The following is a 24,051-nucleotide window of genomic DNA, read 5'->3' on the forward strand; positions in this document are numbered from 1 at the left end:
AGTGTGACAGGAGCAGTTTACCTCCTCCCGAGTTTAGTGGGCCTCTCTCGTTTCCCCTCTTCTCTGTCCCTCCTCCTAAACTCCTTCTAGGAAAGGAGGGTCTTTCGTTTTTATTATCTTTCCTTAAATAAGGCCTCCTATGCCTCTGCTTATAATCTCAAAAGGCGGCAAGGCGAATATTTCCATTTCTCTCTTTAAAGAAAGCCACCTGAAATGAAATTAGGTGACGTATTAATTACCCACGTAGGACTCAGGCCAGATTTCTTCTCTTTGTGCTAGTAGTCCATGACAGACAACAAAAGGACCTCCACCCATGAACTAAGGCAGTCTGCTCAACGGAATTGTCTCTAGGCAAAAATAATAATAATAATTAAAAAAAATAGAACTTTCGGACAATTAGTTGTCCGGGATGGGAAAAACAATTTGATTGAAGGGAATGTTCTTTGATTCCAATTCCACTTTATTCTAATACGTGCACGCCAAACATACCACTTGGCATGTAAATAGTGGAACCTAGGGCTCTCACTTAGGTCAAACCCAACGCGTGCTTATAACAGTTTGCTCAGGAAAAAAAAAATAAAGTCTCTTCATAGAGCTTTCTATTCAATGTGTTAAATGTGGAACTAAAGGACAGGGACCCTTTGCATGCATGAGCCATTTTGAAATATTGAGGCTGGGTGCACGTGATCTCCCCTGGAGGGCTCCCACCGTCCTCAAGAGGAGCGTCCCCTTCCCGGGTGGTGGGGGAGGGGGTTCCCTTGGTTTTCTTGCAGTGATTTGCTTGGGCAAGCATCAGAGCGGCACTAACTGGAAAGCACCACAAGTAAAAACAGCCTTCCATCCCCAACTGCAGATCCTGAACTTTTTCTCCTTTATCATTAAGGTTCCTTTTTTTTTCCTTAATATAAAGTAACAGGAGCTCATTACTTAAAAAAAAAAAAAAAAAAAGAAAGAAAAGAAAACCCAGAAAAGCGAATAGACTAAAATAATTATAATGGGAATGATGCAGGAGCAGGTTTAATTCAGCAGCAGAGAAATCGGCACCGTCTGACCCCAAACTCAAATTTTCTGCCATTCCAGAGATTAGCCCGTACTTTTTTCTCACGCGGTTCCCTTTGCCTGGAATACCCTCTCCTCTGTCGTCCATCTGTTGAGTTTCTCATCTTCCGCCAAGGCCAGGCTCCACAGTTTACCTTCTCCAAGAAGCCTTTCTTGACTTTTGCAGGAGAAGGACTACCTTCCCCAGCCCATGGAGCCGCCGCCGTTTCGGACACAGCTCTGCAAGGACACTTGCCCTTGGCGTTTGAAAATTATTTATTTGTGTGTGTCTCCCCCTAACCAGGCTCAGAGCCCCTCCTATTCATCAGAGCCTAATCAGTACACAATGCTTAGCATATAGATGGTATTGACAAATGGTGAAAGAAGTAGAGTCCTATTTAGGGCAGAATGACTTGTACTAGACCGGAAACTCGTTGATTCACTCGGGACATACTTTGTTGTTTTGTTCAGAGGGTGGAAAGCACCACTGAGCTTACAAAGCTGCCTAGCCAAACCAGAGCAGCGGTCTGACAGGGAGTGGGAGTGAGCATTGATTTTGGACCAGGGAGCTGAGATCGGCTTTTGTTCTTTTCTTTCTAGGTCATTTACTAGTGCCACCCAATCCATTGCCCCTTTAGACCAAGTCAGAGGGGGAGGGGAGGAGGGGCAGCGCAGGAAGGGAATGGGTGGGTTACACAGATGCGGTTTCACCAGTCTGGAGGGACTGTGCCCCTTTCTCACAACATTAGCTGCTGGGCCAGGATAGTATTCCACTGAGATGGGGCGCTTAGAGAAAGGACAGACAGTGCTCACGCACTCCACCAAACTTCAGGGGGATGCGCGAATGACAAGGTAAATGGCATCATATGGGAAGGGGTGAAGGAGACATTCCGGAGGCCACAGGAGGGAGAGGCTGCCTTGGAGAAGACCGGAAGATACCAGGGCTGGCAAGGGTTACGGAAATTGCATTGTTTCTATCCTAGCTGCTTACTTGTGCATCTTGTCCTACCCTGTTTTAAATCCGATGACAGATATTTTCCAATATTTCTACCTTAACGGAACACTGAATCCCATAGGCAGGCCACCGGTTGAGTATTAAATCGCCTTTAAATTGAACTAAGCTATTTCTAAGATTAGTTGTGTGTTGCAAACTACCCAGTTGGGGGCAGACAAAACAAACAGATGACTTCTGAATGCTACCAAAGGAATCCTGCATTTCTTTGTGTGTTGTTATTTTAATAAGGAAAGAGTTTTCAACTCATAATCAGATTCAGACAGCTTGCTCCCAACCTCCAGGGAGGGAGGCTACATAGGGTTCCTTTGCAATTATCATATTTTTACCAGAGGAGGATGGAGCTTGGGCATGGGTGTGAGGGGTGTCGGAGGCACATAGATTTTTCTGGACAGTGTGAAAGGCTGTGCAGAACATACCGAGAAATTTATAGAGCTACTAACCCTCCATCAAAGCAAGCCTTCCTAATAACATCAGATTGCGGGGGCCAGGGCACGGGCAAGAGATCATCTTAATCCCTGAGTCTCCCCTCTCCCTAAGAGGGTTTTCAATGCCTACTGGAGGGAGTTAAAGGAAATCAGACACTCTCCTGTTGTTCTGACTGGGACTCTAAGGCCCTAGTTTGCAAGAGATGAGAAGCGCCATGGGACAAGGCTGTGTTTCCAACACTCAAACGAGCCTTGCCCGGCCACCACTTAATCAAGCCTGCAAGCTATGTAGTTTTTCTTACTATCTTTTCTTTTCTTTTGGGCTTAGCAACAAGTTCAGAAGGTGATCTAAACAAAGTGCCAAATCTGGGTGCCCAGACAAGAACCCATTCATCAGTTTCATTTTTCCGTGGAGGAATCGACCCCGTAGAGCCCTCCCCAGTAGGACAGTAGGGAATGGGTCCCAAAAGAGCCCCAGACAGAAGCCATGGCAGCAGGCCCTTGATCAAGTAGGGCCTCCTACTTAATCATAAATGTGTCTAGATTGGCAGGGTTGTATCAAAATGGGACTGGGCCGGTGTGTTTCATTTGAACAAGCTCTGCATGTGATGCTGTGACCAATTCATATACCACTTCCTCCAGGAAGGTCCACTATATCTCCCTGGGCAGAGGCTTTCACTTTTCCTGTAGGCTGCCTCTAGGGATAGACTCTGTACACTCCTTTGCACTTATAAAACTATTTTGGAAGTATTTGCATTTAAGTCTATTTCCACGTTAGACTGCTTTGGAGAGTTGAGCCTCTGTCTTGAGTTTTGATGCCCAGCACACATTCTGGCCCATGACAGGTATTTCCTAAATGTCTGCTGAGTTGAATAAAGCAATATATATAAAAATACATATTACTGTATAATGTTATACAAATATATTACATTTATAACATATAAATGTAATTTATAATTTAAACATTCCATTTGTTAATTTTATTTAAAAAATTTTTTATGGATTTTATTTTTAAGTAATGTCTACACCTAATGTGGGGCTCAAACTCACAATCCCAAGATCAAGAATTACATGCTCTGCTGACTGAGCCAGCCAGATATCCTCTTATTAATTTTAAATGAATAATTATGTAGTATAAGATAATATGATACATTCATATATTTTATTTTTGTAGGTTATTATAATATAATTATAAATTATATAATTATATAAAATAATCATAAATTAATAATGATAATTGTATAAGATATTGATTAATTATTGTGATATTGATATGTCATATGATATATTATACATTATAATACAATATAAATATAATTTATTCACTTCAGTACAATACACAAGGGGTTTTACCTAGTTAAAGATCAATGACTGAGGTTAATTTCTCAGGTGGTCTGGGCAAAGTGTGAAAGCAATTGAGAACAACAGACAAAGGAAAGGCAAAGGTTAAAGAAGGTTTGGAGAAATGACCAAATTTTGTCTTCCCAGAATGACAAAAACTTCCTAAAACTCCCCCAGCCTATAGGGAAATAATTCTCAAATATTTCGGTGCCAGGACCCCTGTGGTGATTTGTAAATTTGTCCACAAATTCTCCCCTTGAGTGTGGACTAGAACTGGGAACTCACTTCTAACAAACAGGTACCAGAATTGACAGTACGTCACTTCCCAGACTAGGTGGGAAAAGACATCACAGCTTGCTCCCTGCTCTTCCATGGATCTCGTATTCTGGGGAAGCCGGCAGCCATGTTGTGGGGACACTCATGAGGTTCATGCGGTGAGGGACTGAGGCCTCCTTTCAACAACCAGCACTAGCTTGCTAAGTGAGCCACTCGGAAAGTAGATCTGCACTTCGTATGACTACAGCCCCAGAAACTGGCCAAACGGACAACCACCCAGCCGAGCTGTTCTCGAATTCCTGACAGAAACTGTGATGATAAATGTTAGTTGTTCTAAATCACTATGTTTTGGGGAAATTTGTTATGTAGCACTGGATAACGAATACAACCCCTCTATACTCCTAACAATGATGGAGGGCCCCAAAGAGCTTTTGTTGGTCTGATATATATTTTTAGATACTTACTGCTTTAGAAAGTGAAATTCAGGGGGGAAATATTTATTTATTTATTTTAAACTAACAATGAGCCATTATGTGTTAACATAAGTACTATTTTTATGAAAAAATAGTGAGAAACTGATATTGGTTTTGTCTTTTTACAAAATATGTTTAGTCTGGCTTACTAGGAGACAGCTGAATTCTCCCATTGGCTTCTGCATTCAATCTGCTGCAATGTGTTGTTTTGGTTAAAGTATATAAACAAAACCCAGGTTCACATGGTTATGCAGTTAGCAAAAGGAGCATCTCAGACTCCCTGGAAAGAGTTTCTGTGACTTCCTGGGTCTCCGAGTCATACTTTAAAACTGTTGCTACAGGGAAACTAGACATCCATTCGGTTGGAAGTCAACAAAAGAGAACATGGGATGTCCTGAAATGCTTCTTTGGAGGACTATCTCTCATGCAGCCTTACTGCCTTCTCTCACTCCAAACTGGCTCATATATGACTAAGAGTTATCACTTTAAAACCTCCTGTAGTAAATGGATATGAATGGCTTCATTTAGCCTACATCTGACATGTTGCTGATTTCATCTCTAAATTTTCCATCTGAAGACCAGTCTCCTCAAAGTCATCAGGAAGCAGAAATCTTGTATGACTATTCTTTGAGCCAGTGGCAGGCTTGGGGCCATGTGCAGTCCTTTTGGGAAGGCACCTCTCCTAGACTTGTGTTGGGATTCCCATCCAATGTCCACCCCTTATTTGTAACCATGAAGCTAGAACAGGGAAAGAGGTCATCTGGATGAGGGGAGGAGGAAAGAAGAGACTCAGAAACAAACTTTGATTTAGTCCCTTGACTGCCGTCTTAAGAAACAGAAACTGAATCCTTCATTTTATATACTGACAAGAGTGTAGAGAATGTGCATTACGTTTATGCACGTGAGTATGTCTTGCCAGTTTCTCTCTGGTGAACTTGACCTTGACTCACTGGTAATAATGGGAAAACCACAAGCAAAGCCATTAAATTGTGAGACCAGATTATAAGCAGAAAATGTTTTGTTTAATCAATAAATATCTTGGGGGCACCTGGGTGGCTCAGTCGTTAAGCGGCTGCCTTTGGCTCAGGTCATGATCCCAGGGACCTGGGATCAAGCTCCATATTGGACTCCCTGCTCAGGGAGTGCTGTGCTGGATATTTACATAGGGTAATTTTACATTTAAATATGGCTTAGACATAATGTGATATCTTTTTTCCTTAGCATTTACAGATGGTAGAATTAATTAATCAAACTCTATTCAAAAGAACAAAATAATGTGTATTTAAGAAGCTTCACTCCAAAAGTTTTTCACCTTACAACACAATTGTTAATTGTATGTTGAAACAGAAGGGAAAAAAAAAAGAACCCTCTTACCTCCTTCGGCTGGATAAGGTTTCTTCATGTTCTACATGAGCAACTTTTAATACCTTCTTGTCAATAAACAGATCTTCAGGATAATAAGCAGATCTATATTGGCGTTGTTGAGAATGGGCACATAACTTGCCAATCTGAAAAAGAAATGCAATATAATTACATGATACTTTCACAGATATGATAGTAGAAACAAATTCTGAAATGCACTTCAATTTCTTCCCCAATTTCTTTTTAAAGAGCAGAACGAAGCTATTACTGGAGTCCAAAAAAAGGTGCTATGCTTTCCAGGCAAAGAGCCATCTGTGGAAAAGCAGGCTGAAGACTATGGCAGTGGGGACTTTGAACCCAGCCTATTCAAAGGTTTCCTAAGATGAAAAATGCTTTTTCTTTATAGCAAATTGCACATTTGAGAGGACTCTCTACACAAGACTTAGGCTATTGATACCTGTCCATGGTCCTTAGTATTTATAAGAATGCAGAAGTTCACAAATAGGAATTACAAAGTTTAGAAAGTACTGGAGCGGGAGATGAAGAGGTGTGAGAGATGTGTAGAGTAGCCTGTTAACAGAGCAACCTTCCATGCAGGGAGTTTGGTTCGAAGACCCAGGGTTGCATATTCTGAAAAATGTCAGTGTAATGGCTCATCCGACTTTCGTGAAAATGCCCAAGGGAAGGAAGAAGGTAAGCCAACTAATCCATAGCCATTGTCATCAGCTGGGGATCCCATGTCATTGAACAAGACCAGGACCGAGAGTACTAAAGAACACAGGTGCTCAAGAAAGCCTACCTTCTCTCCTCCTTCCCTCTGCCCTTCCCTCTGCCCCTCCGTCCTCTTTGGTTCCTTCCTTCCTTTCTCTATCCACTCACTTGCTCATTTGAAAGTAGTTGCTGGATGCCTCCCTCTAAAGCTTAGTTCTCTTAACCCTCATATGGCAATGATTAAAAGATGGCATCAGCTTTCTTATCTCAATTCTAAATGATTTGGTTCAATTATTTGTAGATTTCTATTTTTATTTATTTATTTATTTGACAGACAGAGATCACAGGTAGGCAGAGAGGCAGCCAGAGATAGAGAGGAGGGGAAGCAGGCTCCCTGCTGAGCAGAGAGCCCGATGAGGGGCTCGATCCCAGGACCCTGGGACCATGACCTGGGCCAAAGGCAGAGGCTTTAACCCACTAAGCCACCCAGGTGCCCCCTGTAGATTTCTATTTTTGCGCTTTCAGACACAAGCCTAAAATGAACTTCTACATAAAGAAGTATGTATTAACACGTCTCCCTTATGCCAGACACTAAGCTAAATGTTATCATCCCCATTTTAGAGGTGAAGAAACTGAGGTTAGAGGAGGTTAAGGGTTGCCTGTGGCAAATACACCATTGATTCATTGTCTGACTTCAAAGCTTACACAATATCACCTCCCTAGAAGACAATGCTTAATCACTAGTTGCTTATACTCTCTTTTTTAAAGGAACTCCCAGTCCGCAAAAACACAGCCAACATAGCCAAGGTGAATATATAGATTGTATACATTAAGAAAAATATTAAAGGGCGCCTGGGTGGCTCAGTGGGTTAAAGCCTCTGCCTTCGGCTCAGGTCATGATCCCAGGGTCCTGGGATCGAGCCCTGAGTCAGGCTCTCTGCCCGGCAGGGATCCTGTTTCCTCCTCTCTCTCTGTCTGCCTCTCTGACTACTAGTGATCTCTGTCTGTCAAATAAATAAATAAAATCTTTAAAAATTAAAGAGAAAGAAAAATATTAGAAATACCCAGTGAAGACAGGTTATATCTTTGGTACTTTGGTACTTCTGTACCTCCACGGAAATCAGACAGAATTTTGCATGCTGTTAGGGACTCAGTAAAGGCAAATTAATCAAAATGAATTGAAGGGAACTCCTAGTATCAGGACTGGCATGGCTGCGGTCCCGGGCTGCGTGTGGTCATCCGTTTTCGGGATTTCTCAAGATGACCCGGATAACGTTTACGAAGCTACCTATGTCTTTCTAAGAGCAAAAGTGGCATTTGGTTTGTATAGCTTTGGAAAGTTTTCTATATAAATCAATTCTTGAATTAGAATAGAAGAATCTAAAGTCAGTAGAGGCCTCCCCTCCACTGGGGAAAAACAAACAAACAAACAAATTCTCTTTTCTAATTCAAGAATTGATTTATATAGAAATCTGTATTCTCTGAGTTAACCCAGATTGATGGTGCTTTAGGTAAGGGGGCTGCCTAGCTGGACTGGGGAGCTCGGTTCCAGTCACTTCCAAAGTTTGCAAGGCAGGTACTTATAACTGAGGGCAGACTGTGCATCCTAAAATTATGTTCATAGACACACCCATTTTTACTTGTCACACGGCCGGCGAACACTCATGGAACCACCCACGGGAAAGGGGGTGCAGCTGAGGCAAGAGCAGGAAGGTTAAGAACAAACAAGAATGTAGTCAGTGTGACCTTTCTTCCCAAGCCTCCCACTGTGGCACTATCGGGCAGACTCCCCAAGGCTCCATGTGGGCTAAGGGGCAAACAATGGCGTCCTGCCAATGCCCCCCACCACCTGAAATCTGCCACATCTTATCAGACGGGCTGTACTTTCTTCCACAAATCTATCACGAAGCCAATTCTTCTCATATACAAAGCATTTGTCAAATGTAGACACCCCCCTCCCACGCCTTCAGGCTCTTCTGTCCACATCTTCCACCTCCACACTGTGTGAGCTGTAGGTGAATATTACAAGCTCATTTTGAGGGGCGGCCACAAAAAGAAAACAGAATTTACAACGAGACGCAGTATTCACACAAAAGAGGGCCTTTGAGCTTCACACTCGGGCGACATGAGGCACTGCCTGGAGACCCGGGTCTCCGTCTACGGCCGCACTCGCTAAAGAACCCCCAGTGTTTTGAGCGGCATTTTAGAACTCCGTGTCCTGCCCAGGAGTCTGGGCCTCTTAAATAACAAGTGCAATCCAATCTTCTTCCACGGACTAATGCACCTGGTTAAGGGTGCCGCTATCTTGAACTTTAGTTAGTGAGACCGGATTAATTAGGGGGGGCGAATGTCTCTACCGATAGACCCGAAATAGAAAATCCTTTTGTTTTCCATGAATAGTAATTCCTAATGGTGCCCCTTATTCATGCGCCAGAATCTATGGCAGGAGAGCAACGGTCCCCTGAGGTGTTACAAGACTTGAAATAGGGACTTGGGGCACCCGGGGGGTCAGGGGAAGGGAGGAATGAGGTCAGTTGGGCACCTGACTTTTGGTTTCGGCTCAGGTCACAATCTCAGGGTCATGGGATGGAGCCCCGCATCAGGCTCTGTGCTCAGCAGTGGAGTTTGCTTGACATTCTCTCTCTCTCTCTCCTTCTGCATCTCCCTACTCTGTGCTTTCTCTCTCTCTCAAATAAAGAAATAAATCTTAAAAGAAAAAAAAAAGAAGGCAGGGCTCCTGACCATATTTATGGTCAGAAGGTCATCCTAGCAACACTAGGACCATTCTTTTCTAAGCAAGGTCCAGAGCACCGGCTTTGTACATGCATGAGGAGAATAATAAGACTTCCTTTTGACCTGGTCCCACAGCTACATTCTACCTGTCACTCGGGTCTCATGCAAAAAAAGGAAGCTATGATATGAAAAGTGTCATATTTGATTCTGAACTCCTCTGGGAAAAAAAGGTGAAAATGACTTTTTTTAAAATAAAGATTTTATTTATCTATTTGACAGACAGAGATCACAAGTAGGCAGAGAGGCAGGCAGAGAGTGAGAGGGAAGCAGGCTCCCCGCTGAGCAGAGAGCCCAACATGGGGATCGATCCTAGGACCCTGGGATCAGGACCTGAGCCAAAGGCAGAGGCATTAACCCACTGAGCCACCCAGGCACCTGAAAATTAATTTCTTTAAATAAAGGTTTTAGTTATTTGAGAGAGAGAGAGAGCGGGGAGAGGAGCATAGGGAAGGGGACAAGCAGACTCTGAGCTGAGCGTGGAGCCCAACTCCAGGCTTGATCCTATGACCCTGAGATCATGATCTGAGCTAAAATCAAGAGCTAGATGCTCGGATCGACTGAGCCACCCAGGTGCCCCTGAAAATTATTTTTCAGGTAGAATATGTTACCAATGAGTTTGAAACCCTGCAAAGCATTTGGCTTGATGCAATGCATACAGGTACCCTGTAACTGCCGTGTGGAGAAATGCAGATACCCCACTGGTTAAAATGTAACCATACTGATGCTCAGGGCCCATTTGCTGTTGGTTCTGGAAACCCTCTGGTGACGAAAAAAACCTCACACTTGATCTCTCCCTCTGACTGACTCTGCAGAGAAAGTCTACATTGTAAGTTTCTCAACAATACCAATACTTCCCATTTATAACATAATACCTGACTCCAGCCTCCTGCCTTACTAATAATTCCTCCATCCATTCTGTTCTTTTTAAAAGATTTTATCTATTTATTTGACAGAGAGAGAGAGAGAGAGACAGCGAGAGAGGGAACACTAGCCGAAGGAGTGGGAGAGGGAGAAGCAGGCTTCCTGCTGAGCAGGGAGCCTGATGTGGGGCTCAATCCCAGGACCCTGGGATCATGACCGAAGCTGAAGGCAGACACCCAGCCATCTGAGCCACCCAGGCACCCCTATTCTCTGTTCTTGATGGTGAATTCTACAACTCTCTGAGGCATACAGACCTGGTCTTGTTGACCCCATTTTAGAGATAAGGAAACCGATGCTCATGATGTTTAAGGAACTGAAGCAAAACCATTGTAGTAGATGGCAGAGTTAGGACATGAACCCAGATCTGCCTAACTCCAAAACCTAAGTTTATTTTTCTAAGATTTTATTTTTAAATAATCTCTACACACAACTTGGGGCCCTAACTCACAACCCTGAGATCAAGAATCATCTGCTTGGGCGCCTGGGTGGCTCAGTGGGTTAAGCCTCTGCCTTCGGCTCAGGTCATGATCTCAGGATCCTGGGATCGAGTCCCACATCAGGCTCTCTGCTCAGCAGGGAGCCTGCTTCCTCCTCTCTCTCTCTCTGCTTCCTTCTCTGCCTACTTGTGATCTCTTCCTGTCAAATAAATAAATAGAACTTAAAAAAAAAAAAAAGAATCATCTGCTTCACTGAATGAGCCAGCCAGGGATCCCAAGCTTTTGTTTTTGGTTTTTCCTCCCTATGCCCTAGATTTCTGTAAGAGGATAGACTCTGGGGGCCTCCCAGGACCCATCTTTGTAGTCCTGTGGCCATCCCATCCATAACTGGAGAAGAGTAATGATTACGAAGGATTAAAAAAATCCTTTAAAGAAGGACGAGTTATTAAAGATAAGCCTAAAACAGACATCCAATTTTAACCATAGTATTTCTAGTGGAGTGATTTAAACTCTTTGGCCTGCCAGGTAAGAGCGGATTAGTAATCACCCTATAGCCCCGGATGTCTGGGTCTGTGGGAGAGGCGGTTCCTGGTTGTGTCCCCCCTGAAGCTTGCTTCCTGTAGGCTCTCCCAGGACCCTGACTGACTGCTCAAGTCAGATTCTTGGACTGGCTACAAAATCTGTAATTCCTACGATTTAAACCAGGTCTAGTCTGATGTCTGGCCCAACTATATTCTTTATAGTTTCCCCTCAATGGAGATTCCTGGTTGACCCTAGGGCTACAGAAATACAACAGGTTCAGGCCTTTAGCTCTCATAGCCAAAAAGATGAGAAAATGGGGAAGGGCTGCCAATACATTAAAGAGCATCTCTGACTCTTACACGCTTAACTAAGCCTACAGGTCGATTCTGTGTTCAATTTTTAAAAACCAGATTTAAAAAAAAAACAGATGAAGGAAAGGCTTTACATCTTTTTTCTTTTATTTTAAGGAAGTAAACTCCATGCCCAACATGGGGCTTGAACTCACAACCCTAAGATGAAGGGTTGCATGTTCTACTGACTGAGCCAAACAGGCACACCTACATTTTCCTTCTCTGGGTGTGTGTGTGTGTGTGTGTGTGTGTGTGTGTGTGTGTGTGTTTTACATGGCCCATAATAGGAGGAGGAAGGGGAAGGAGAAACAGAAACAGAAAGAGAGAAGTTCCCATTAGTGAGACGTATCTTACTGCCCTGGGAATTTCGACAGCCTTTGAGGAAGGAGGTCACCGAACTGTACTCAGCGATCAGTACATCTCCTTCCCTCTCAGGAGCTGTTCCCCAGGTCGCCGGGACTTCAGGGGCTCTAGAAGATCTCCGCAGTTTTATTTAATTATGGAATAACCTTTCTGCTGGAATCCAGATGATTACTGTGGCCCCGAAGAGGGCTTTGCTGAGAGAACTGTTGCTAAATAATTGGTGTAAATTTAGTTTTGGGTTGTCAGTGGATTCTTCAGAACTCCGCAGAATTAAACATAAAAACTCCCTCTATGGTTATGCCATTGAAATACCAACTCTGATCCCGTGGTCCACTCTGGAGGAGTATGACCTGTGGCATTTGTTTTAGGATACCTTGGGGGGCTTGGGGATAGGGTGGGATGGGAATTCCATCGGTTTCCAGCTGAAATAAAATAATGAACTTCAGTTCATTCTGCTGAATTGTCTATTACGCTGTTGTTCAATTTCATTTAATTAAATCTTAAAAGTTTTAAAACAAAATATACATTGAAATTATGTGATATACAACATAAACTTTTTAATAGTAGTAACCATGCCCATTTAACAATTCTACAGGTATAATAAAAATGCTAATATATGTTAATGTTTAGTCTGTGGTTAATGTTTTGTCTTGTTAATTTCCCCAGGGCTTTTATTACTGATTTAAATCTGCCACACTACTCAACTGATTGCACCGCTTCCACAAACTGCACGAATGTAGCTCAAATGAATACTGATTAACAGAAATGAACAAACATTTGGCTGGGCAAACCATTCTTATTATATGCTTGTAATCATTACATACATTTTCTTACAATGAGATGGGCATGGCAGGCATTTCCCACTCATTTTTCCTACAAAAAATATGCATACGAGCATTAAATTAATTTATAACCTTGTACTTCAGGAAGCACATCATTATTAATTAACTATTGATTGATCTGGATATAGAACACGGAGGATAATGAACAGACCTGGTGACAGCGTAAGTGTTTTTTTTTTCTTTTTTCTGCCACAGACGTTTTGCTGTGACTCATCATTAATTGCTTGACCATTAAAATGAAAGTCGCTAATAAACTGTAATGCATTATGAATCGAGCTATTTTAGGAAGTCAGGTGTCACTGTGTGAACCTTCTATGTGAGTCGTGTCTTTATTTTTTTTTAAGATTTTATTTATTGACTTATTTGTCAGAGAGAGCATAAGCAGGAGGAGCAGCAGGCAGAGAGAGAAGCAGGCTCCCCGCTGAGCAAGGAGCCCAATGCAGGAGTTGATCCCAGGACCCAGGGATCATGACCTGAGTTGAAGGCAGATGCCTAACCGACTGAGCCACCTGGGCATCCCTCAAGTCTTCTCTTTAAATAAACTGGAATCCAAAAAAAGGGTAACTCGTCCTGCAGCTCAGTCTGCTGTTCAGTGGAACTCAGCATTCTAGTGGTGAAAAGAGCACATGATTTGGAGTCAGAAGACCTGGGTTCTAGTCCCACTCTCTTCCTGTTTCAGTGACTCTGCACAAGTCCTTTAATTTCCTTCAAACTCAGCTCTGCAAAATGGAATACAAACACTGCCTGCCATGCCTCGCAGCTGTGTGTGAGGATCAGATACAGCCGGGGATGGAAGTGCAAAGTCTGCCCCATCCAGGCAGAAATCCGACGCATTCACTCTGTCGGTGGGGACTGCTCACCTTCTGTAACCGACCTTGTGTGTTAGAATCCCAGCTCAGCGAGTCAAGTACACTGCTAGCTCTAAGTAACACTTGGAGGTGTTCTTTAACTGGGGACTTCCAGAAGGCAGCGAAAGGGTTTGATGAGATTGATCCCCACTCTGAACGGGAACCGCATTGAGTTTGCCCGTGTTGTTTGTACATCCCACAGTCTCTCGTCTTTATTCTGGGTTACCTGGAATATCCCTTTCTATTCTTCAGGGCCCTGATTACTGATTGGTGGGTGGCAAATAAACTTTGCCATTACCCAGTGTCTCTAACCTGCATGGTGATGGGTGCTATGGGGGTGGGAGACAGGTTTTCAATACCCTTCCCTTGGGGAAGGGACTTGCATTTCACTAATTTATATTTGCCACAAGTGGATTCGTAGCTGAAAACAGAATCCTGTACACGTGCTTAACACTTCTCATGTAATACCAATCCCTTCCCAGGACCAGGAGCCCCGGGTAGTGTTGCTTAATCACATATTGCCAATAGGACTGATATAGTGGGGATTAAAAGAGAGCTTCATGTAGCCCAAACCTTCAACACAGAACTCAAACACCACTCGTCCAAGTGCACTCTTCTGCTAGCATCCCCTGTCCCAGTGGAAAGGAATCATCAGCTACCTACTCAGTTGAAACCAAAGCATATCTGATTTCTCCCTTTCTCTCACTTCTCTATGTCCAGCCATTTAGGTTTGTGCTTTTTTCTGTTCTTATAAATAACTTTTAACTCTGGGTGCTCTTCTTCATCCTCAGGTCTAGGATACCACTACCTGTCCCTTAGAATAGTGCTGCTCAGACTTCATCTGGGAGTCTTAGTCATGTAGATTCATATATAGTAAGTCTAGGATTGAGTTCTGAGCAGTATGGCCCCAGCGCAGTGGTTCTCAAAGTCTGGCCTCCAAAGGAGCAGTGTCGGTACCACCTGGGAACTTGTTACGAATGTAGATTTCACGGCCCAGCCTTCAACCTACTGAAGCAGCAAAGTGAGGAGTGGGGTCCAGCCATCTGATTCAGCAAGCCCTCCAGGGGATTCTCAGCACATGCAGATTGGAGAGCCAACGCCCACAGAGATCATCCCACCATCTTCTTAACTGGTCTCCCAAGCTCCAGTTTTGACCTCCCCTGGATTCAGCCCCTCTACCTGCAGTTCTCTGAGACTCTCTCAGGAAGTTCTAGAGGTCAAACCTATATCCACAATAATACTAAGACTTTGTTTGCCTTTTCCACTCTATGCCCTCAGAAATATATAAAGGAATTTTCCAGAGGCTACCTAAAGTGTAATGAAATCGTTGCTCTGCAATATGTGTTTGTGCATTCTAGAAGTTTCCAAAGTAGCTGGTTTAGGGTACAAATACATTTCTTTTTTCTTCTTAGGGTGCAAATACATACTTTTCAGAGGTTAATTTATTCTCAGTACTTAGTGCTCTTACTGGCTACTTAGGTGATGCCTACTATAATCTTTATAATCTCATTCTAATTTAATAAATTGTTACTTTGAAATCTAGAAGCTTTGTGTCTATGTGAAAACTTAAGAAGTAAATGCACTTTGGGGTGTGTGGATGGTGCAGTCAGTTAAGCATCAGACTCTTGGTTTCTTCTCAGGTCATGATCTCAGGGTTGTGAGATGGAGCCCCACCTTGAGGTCCGTTCTCATCACAGAGTCTGCTTGATATTCTCTCCATCTCCCTGCCCTTCCCGCTTGTGCTCTCTTGCTCAAAAAATAAATCTTTAAAAAAAAGAAGTAAATGTACCCTGTAGACTTATTTGTAATATTTAGAAATACTTTTGGAAAAATCAGCTAAGTTTTAAAGTTAACTATGCCTGTTATTATTGAAGATCTTATATGTCATCATATAACATAATAAAATTTATTTACAACATAATTTTCTGATATTTAAAAATGGATGCATGGTTTCAAAAAAGGAGAGTGGAAGACTCACTTACTTAATCCCTGGTTGCAATGCCTAGGTCTAAGCATGTTAAAAAGGGTTAAGCTAACCCATCAAGAGTTCTCTGAATCATAGAAAGGTGGAACCTCCACAGTAGATTGCAACCATAATTAAGAAATAAGAATGTGACAAAAAGTTATCATTCCTTTGGCAGTATAGATACTAATAATTTATCTTACAGTGTCTGACGCAACAAAACATTTCAGAATAGTATTATCATGTGACCTAAGGTGTAGAGTCATCTTGAAATGAATTATTCAGAGCTTAAAGGAAAAGGAATTAAATATTTAAAAGTAGATGTAAAAAGTCAAAAATTGTTTGTTTGTTACAGTTTTTTTAGAATAAAAATGGAAAAGCCATTATAGCATCATGTGGGGCACTGTATTATAGTAGCTAAGGAAGCACACACAAGAGTGGAGAAATTAATGAACATCGCAGAGTCAGAAAGGATATCCAATGGGGATATTGTTGAAGACAGTCCCTTCAACAAATGGTACTGGGAAAACTGGACAGCTACATACAAAAAATGAAACTGGACCACTTTCCTAGACCATACACAAAAATAAACTGAAAATGGATTAAAGACCTAAATATAAGACCTGAAACCATAAACATCCTAGAGAAGAACATAGGCAGTAACCTCTTTGACACTAGCAGTAGAAAATTCTTTCTAGATATGTCTCCTGAGGCAAGGGAAACAAAAGCAGAAATAAACTATTGGGGCTGTACCAAAATAAAAAGCTTTTGCACGGTGAAGGAAACAATCAAGGCACGGGAGAAGAAAACTGCAAATGACATATCTGATAAAGGGTTAGTATCCAAAATATATAAAGAACTTATCAAACTCAACACCCAAAAAACAAATAATCCAATTTAAAAATGGGCAGAAGACACGTATAGACATTTTTCCAAAGAAGACATATAAATGGCTAACAGACATGTGAAAAGATGCTCAGTATCACTCTTCATCAGGGAAATAAAAATCAAAAGCATGGTATCACCTCACATCTGCCACAATGGCTAAAATCAACAACACAAGAAAGAACAAGTGTTGGTGAGGATGTACAGAAAGCAGAACACTCTCGCACTGTTGCTGGGAATGTGAACTGGTACAGCTACTCTGGAAAACAGTACGGAGGTTCCTCAAAAACTTATAAATAGCACTACCCCATGATCCTTCTAGGTATTTACCCAAAGAATACAAAAATACTAATTCAAAGAGATACATGCACCCTGATGTTTACAGTAGCATTGTCTACAATAGCCGAATTATGGAAACAGCCCAGGTGTCCAACAACTGATGAATGGACAAAGAAGACGTAGTACATATATATAATGGAATATTACCCAGCCATCAAAAAGAACAAAATCTTGCCATTTGCAAAGATGTAGATGGAGCTAGAGAACATTACGCTAGTGAAATAAATCAGAGAAAGACAAATACCATATGATTTCACTCATGTGGAATTTAAGAAACAAAACAAATGAACAAAGGGGAAAAGAGAGAGAGAGAGAAACCAAGAAACAGACTGTTAACTATAGAGAACAAACTGATGGTTATCAGAGGGCAGGCAGGGGGATAGGGGAGATAGGTGATGGGGATGAAGGAGTGCACTTGTGATGAGCACTGGGTGTTGTACGGAAGGGTTGAATCACTATATTGTACACCTGAGTCTAACATAACACTGTATGCTAACTAACTGGAATTTAAATAAAAACTTCCAGAAAAGGAACTGGTGGTATTTCTGAAAGAACAACAACAACAAGAACAACACTGTAGAGTTGACATTGTCGAGTGTCTACTAGATAAAGAGTCAGTAGAGGAAATCATGCCGCCTTGCGATGAAAGAAACTAACTCATTAAATTCAAGATTTAGCTGCAAACATAAAGATGGGAGTTTAATATCACCCAGTGGAATTGTTTTTGCCTTTCAAACAGACAAATCTACAGACATGAGCTGGATTTGCTGTTTTATTTATGTTTATCCAGTATCGGCACCAACTAATCATTGGAAAAGATCCGAAGTGAGAGCATTGGGAGACAGGAGGAGTGCTGAAATATTCCCAGCGTTGAATGACATTGTTGAAATTCATGGTTTATCTTCAAGCAAATGTGAGGATGTTTACATTGCAAAAGCAATGGCATGAGTCAGGGGAGTGGCACCAAACTCGGATGGTAATCATTTTATTTTTCACTGTTAGGCACTCCCACTTTTTTAAAAGCCCAATTTCAGGGGTGCCTGCGTGGCCCAGTCATTTGGGAGTCTGACTCTTGGTTTCAGCTCAGGTCATGATCTCGGAGTGGTGGGATCGAGCCCCACGTGGGGCTCCATTTGCACTCAGTGCAGAATCTGCTTGTCCCTCTCCCTCTACTCCTCCTCCCAACTCTGTCTCTCTAAAATAAATGAATACAATCTTTAAAAAAAATAATTGAGTTTCATTTAAGAAGGTACTTGAAGAAGCAGTACGAAATAATTTTAGTCAATTGACCTTTGATGACATGTCTTGTTGAACATTATGTGTGATGCATAAAGTACTTCTGTTACATGCTGAAATGTGATGATCATCTAGAGGAAAAGCCCATGGATGATTGAGTTGAGATGAACTAGGCACTTTTTTCATAAAACATTATTTTTCTATAAAAGACCGACAAACTAATGTTATTCACACTTGAGTATTTGGCAGGCATTTTCTTAAAAAGGAACAAAGTGAGTCTATTACTTCAAGAAAAAAAAAGTGACAGTGTTTATAGCCAACGATAAACTTTGCACCATCAGCATTTCCAGTGTCACATACAAAGAACTTAGAAGTGGCCACTCCATCCTAACAACAAGAAGCTAAACAGACTGAAAACGCAACTCTTCTTGGAACCACAGGAGATGGAAGGACAGAGGGACAGAGGGTACATCCCTGTCACCAAGACTGGAGAGAGAGGCAAATACAGGGAGTCAGAGCTCAGCAGAGCAGAGAATCAGAAGCAGAAACCACCTTGGGACACAGTGCTGGGGTAGAAAAACTGGAATTGTAATTGACAAAGTGCTGGAAGCTTCATGCAGAAAATTCTGAGAGTTAAAATCTCCAGGGAGACCCCCTCATAAGGGGGCCTCCACAATATTATGAAATTTACCTGCAGGAGCCTGACCAGATTCCCACAGTAAATATCAGAGAAAAACTCCCTCAGGCTTCCAGCAAGGAGAGGAGAAAAGGAACCATATTGAAATACACCAGGGCACTCCATTCTTCTCAACAAGTCCTGCTCTAGGAAGAAACTAGTTAACCAAAGCCTAATCTGCTGGGGTATTATCAGAGCTTAACTCACCTGGGGGAGGAAAATATCCAACTCTAGCCCACTCTAGCCATCCTGTACCACTTAATGGGAGATTAAAAAAAAAAAACAAAAACAAACAGAAACACCTGTGAAGTTCATGGTCCAGAGGCATAGGCTCATTAAAAGACTGAGACTTAATCATAGAATTATAGAGTGCCTCTCCTCACCCTACACCTTAGAACCACATTACTAAAAGCCTATTCACAATAATTCTTTCTAACAAGTACATCATGTCCAGCTATCGAAAAAATTATAAGGCATGCCAAAAGGCAAGAAACACAATTTGAAGAGACAGAGCAAACATCAAAACCAGACATGGCAAGGATGTTGGAATTATCAGACTGGAAATTTAAAACAACCATGATTTATTAATAATGGATAAAGAAAACAGCATGCAAGGAAAGACTGGCAATGTAAGCAGAGAGATGGAAATCCTAACAAGGGACCAAAAAGAATGCTAAAGAAAAAAAACAGTAACAGAAATGAAGAATGGTTTTGACAGGATTATGAGCAGACTGGACACAGCTAATGAAAGAATCTCTAAGCTAGAGGATATAGAAATAGAATCCTCAAAGACCAAAAAGCAGGGGCTCCTGGGAGGCTCAGTCAGTCAAGCGTCAGACTTTTGGTTTCGACTTAGGTCATGATCTCAGGGTTGTGAGATCGAGCCCCATGTTGGGCTCCACACTGAGCACGGAGTCCAATCAAGATTCTTTTCCCCTCCCTCACCCTCGCCCACTCCTCCTCCCCCTTCTTGCACACATGTGCACATGTTCTCTCTCTCTCTCTCTAAAATAAAGAAATAAAATCTTTTTTTAAAAAAACCTCCAAAACAAAGAGAACAAAGACAGAACAAAACAGAATAGAATAGCCAAGGACTGTGGGACAACCACAAAACAGGTAACATATGTACAATGGCAATACCGGAAGGAGAAGAAAGAAAGGAATAGAAATATTTGAAAAAATAAAGACTGAGAATTTCCCCAAATTAATGTCAGACACGAAACCACAGATTAAAGAAGTTCAGAGAACACCAAGCAGGATAAATGTGAAACAAAGGAACAGGAGGGGCACCTGGGTGGCTCAGTCGGCTAAGCTGCTGCCTTCAGCTCAGGTCATGATCTCAGCGTACTGGGGTCAAACCCCACATTGGGCTCCTTGCTCAGTGGGGAGTTTGCTTCTTCCTCTCCTCCCTGCTCATGCTCTCTCTCACTATCTCTGTTGCCTTCTCTGTCTCTCTCTCAAATAAAATCTTTAAAAAACAAAACAAAAACAAAGGAACAGAAAACAAACAAAAAGAAACCAAAATATACCTAGGCATAGCACCTTCAAATTATAGAAAATCAAAGATAAAGAAAAAATTGCAAAAAAAGTCAGAGGAAATTAAAAAAAAAACACCTTACTTATAGAGGAACAAAGAATTACATCTAGCTTTTTTTCAGAAACCATGCCAGCAAGAACAGAGTGTAGTAAAATATTTAAAGTGCTGAGAGAAAAAAGCCACCAAGCTAGAATTCTGTACCCTGAAAAATTAACCTTTAAAAGTGAAGGGGAGAAATGCAAATCAAAACCACAGTGAGGTATCACCTCACACCCGTCAGAATGGCTAGTGTCAAAAGACAAGAAACAACAAGTGTTGGCGAGGATGTGGAGAAAAGGGAACCCTTGTGCACTGTTGGTGGGAATGCAAACTGGAGCAGCCACTCTGGAAAACAGTATGGTGGTTCCTCCAAAAACAAAATAGAGGCCTGCCATATGATCCAGCAATTCCACTTCTGAGGATTTAGCTGAAGAAAATGAAACACCAGTTCAAAGAAATATACACATCTCTATGTTCACTGCAGCATTATTTACAACAGCCAAGATATGGAAGCAGCCCAAGTGGCCATCAACTGCTGAACAGATAAAGAAGATGTGATTTTATATATGTATGTATTTTATATTATATATATATATATGAATGGATATTCATATGTCCATTATATAACATTCAAATATAATAGAGTATTACTCAGCCATGAAAAGAATGAAATCTTGCCATTTGCAACAAGAGGGATTACCATAGTGAAATAAGTTAAAGACAAATACCATCTGATCTCACTTATATGTGGAATCTGAAAAACAAAATAAACAAAACAAAACAGAAACAGACTCACTGACACAGAGAACAAACTGGTGGTTGCCAGAAGGGTGCGGAGTGGAGAGATGGGCAAAATAAGGGATGGGAATCAAGAGGCACTGACTTCTAGTAATAAAATCAATAAGACACAGGGATACAATATATTAGGGAACAGAGTTAATGATTTTATGTAGGGAATATAGTTAATAATATTGTAATAATTTTGCATAGTGACAGATGGTAGCTAGATTTATCGTGATCACTTTGTAGTGTATATAAATGAACAATAATGTTGTACACTTGAAACTGTTATAATACGGTATGTCCTCTACACTTCAATTAAAAATATGAAAGGAAAATACTTTCTCAGACAAACAAAAACTAAGGGAATTTGTGGCTAGTAGATCTGCCTTGTATGAAATATGAAAAGAAGTTCTATAGAGAGATGGCAAATAATATAGGTCAGAAACTCAGATCTCCATAAGGAAAGGAAGAGCACTGAAGAAGGAATAAGTGAAGGTAAAACAAAAATAAAGACTTTTTCTTATCTTAGCTGGTCTAATGATAAAAGTTTGTCCAAAATACTAATAGCAACAATGTGTTTGATTATGTATGCTAATGTATGTATCTTATGCCTATATCATTATATATGCATATATAAATGAAATGAATGTTAATAAAACAAAAGATAGGAGGAAGGAATTGGGATTATTTTCCATTGTAAAGAATTTACAAGACTCATGAAGTGGTATAGTGTTATTTGAAAGTGGACCTGGATTATTTGTAGATTTATACTGCAAACTCTAGGGCAACCAACCACTAAAAAACATTTTAAAAAGAACTAAAATGGATATACTAAGAAAGGAAAAAATGGAATCACAAAGAAAGCTAAATTAAAACCACAGAAGGCAGAAAAATAGTGAAAGACAAAAACAGGAACAAAGAACAAGGGCAACAAATAGAAGACATGGTAAAAAAAATATGGTAGATATTAATCCAAGTATATAAATAATCCTTTGAATATCTGTAGTCTAAATGCATCAATTAAAAGACAGAGACTATCAAAGTATATCAAAACACATGACTTGACAGTATATGTTTTCTATAAGAAACACACTTTAAATATAAAGTCACATAAAGATTAAAAGTAAATGGATGGAAAAAAATATATCATGCTAACACCAATCAAAAGACAGCAGGGGAAAAAAAAAGACAGCAGGAGTGACTATATTAATTTCAGACAGAGCAGACTTCAAAGTAAGAAAAGTTATCAGGGATAAGGGAGGACATTACATAATGATAAAGAAGACATAACAGTTCTTAACATGTATGTGCCTAACAACAGGGCATCAAATTATATGAGGCAAAACTTGATGGATCTGCCAGGAGAAATGGATGAATCTACATCACACTTGAAGACTTCATCACTCCTCTTTCAGAAATGGACACATCCAGCAGGCCGAAAATCAGTAAGGACACAGTAGAACTTAACAACATCATCAATCAGCTGGATATAATTGACATAGGCAGATTCCTTCATCCAACAACAGAAAACATGTTCTTCTCAAGCTTACATGGAATATTCACCAAGATAGACCATATTCTGGGCCATAAACACAAATTTAAAAGAAAAGAAATCATACCATGTCTGTTCTCATGCCACAGTGAAATGCAACTAGAAATCAATAACAGAAAGATAACTGGAAAATCCCCAGATACTTGGAGATTAGACCACACACTCTAACTCACACATGAGTCAAAGAAAACTAAATGAAAATAAAAATATAACTTATTAAAATCTGTGGGATGCAGTGAAAATAGTGCTTGTGGGAAATTTATAGCATTGAATGCATATATTAAAAAAGAAGAAAGTTCTAAAGTCAATAATCTAAGTTTTTGCCTTAGGGAACTAGAAAACAAAGACTAAATTAAATTCCAAGTAAGCAGAAGAAAAGAAATAATACAAGTTAGAGCAGAAATCAATGAAATTGAAAACAAGAAATCAATAGAGAAAATCAACAAAACCAAAAGCTAGCTGTTTGGTAGAAGGATCAAAAACCTCTATAAACCTCTAGCCAGGTTAAAAAAAAGAGAGACAGGACACAAATTATCAACATCAGAAATGAAAGGGGATATCACTACAGATCCCATGGAAATTGAAAGGAAACCCACTTAGCAATGTCCATAGGAATACTACAGACAGCTCTATGCCCACAGATATGATAACCTAAGTAAACTGGCCATTTCTCTGGAAAAAATAATCTACCATAACTCACACAAGAAAAAAAAAAACAGATGATCTGAATACACCTTGTATCTATTAAAGAAATCGAGTCAATGATTAACATCCTTCCAAAACAGAAAGAACCAGGCCCAGATGGGTTCAATGGTAAATTCTACCAAACATTCAAGGAAGAAATCATACCAATTCTCTACAGTCCCTTTAAAAAACTTTGGAGTGTCTGGGTAGCTCAGTCAATTGAGTGTCCAACTCTTGATTTAGGTTCAGGTCATGATCTCAGAGTCTGGAGATTGAGCCCTGTGTCAGACTCTGCACTGAGCAAGGAGTCTGCTTGAGATGCTCTCCTTCTCACTCTCCCTCTGCCTCCCCTCTTTCCTTTTCCCTCTCCTTCTCTCTCTCAATAAATAAATAAATCTTTATACAGATGTAGTGAAAAGAAGGGCCATCTGTACCCCAATATTCATAGCAGCAATGACCACAGTCACCAAACTGTGGAAAGAGCCAAGATGCCCTTCGACGGATGAATGGATAAAGAAGATATGGTCCATATATACTATGGAGTATTATGCCTCCATCAGAAAGGATGAATACCCAACTTTTGCATCAATATAGACGGGACTGGAAGAAATCATGCTGAGTGAAATAAGTCAAGCAGAGA

At 40.9% G+C, this 24,051-nt stretch overlaps 1 protein-coding gene across 1 annotated transcript in view; it reads right to left on the reverse strand.

Annotated features, from left to right (window-relative positions):
- GPC3 (glypican 3) overlaps positions 1–24,051 on the reverse strand; it is a 406,178-nt gene that overhangs the window by 134,551 nt on the left and 247,576 nt on the right. Inside the window, exon 4 of the mRNA XM_045994515.1 lies at positions 5,943–6,076. Within this exon, the coding sequence (XP_045850471.1) occupies positions 5,943–6,076 (134 nt within the window). The remainder of the gene's footprint in view (positions 1–5,942; positions 6,077–24,051) is intronic.

Source organism: Meles meles, chromosome X (genome assembly GCF_922984935.1).
Source record: "Meles meles chromosome X, mMelMel3.1 paternal haplotype, whole genome shotgun sequence".
NCBI lineage: Eukaryota > Metazoa > Chordata > Mammalia > Carnivora > Mustelidae > Meles > Meles meles.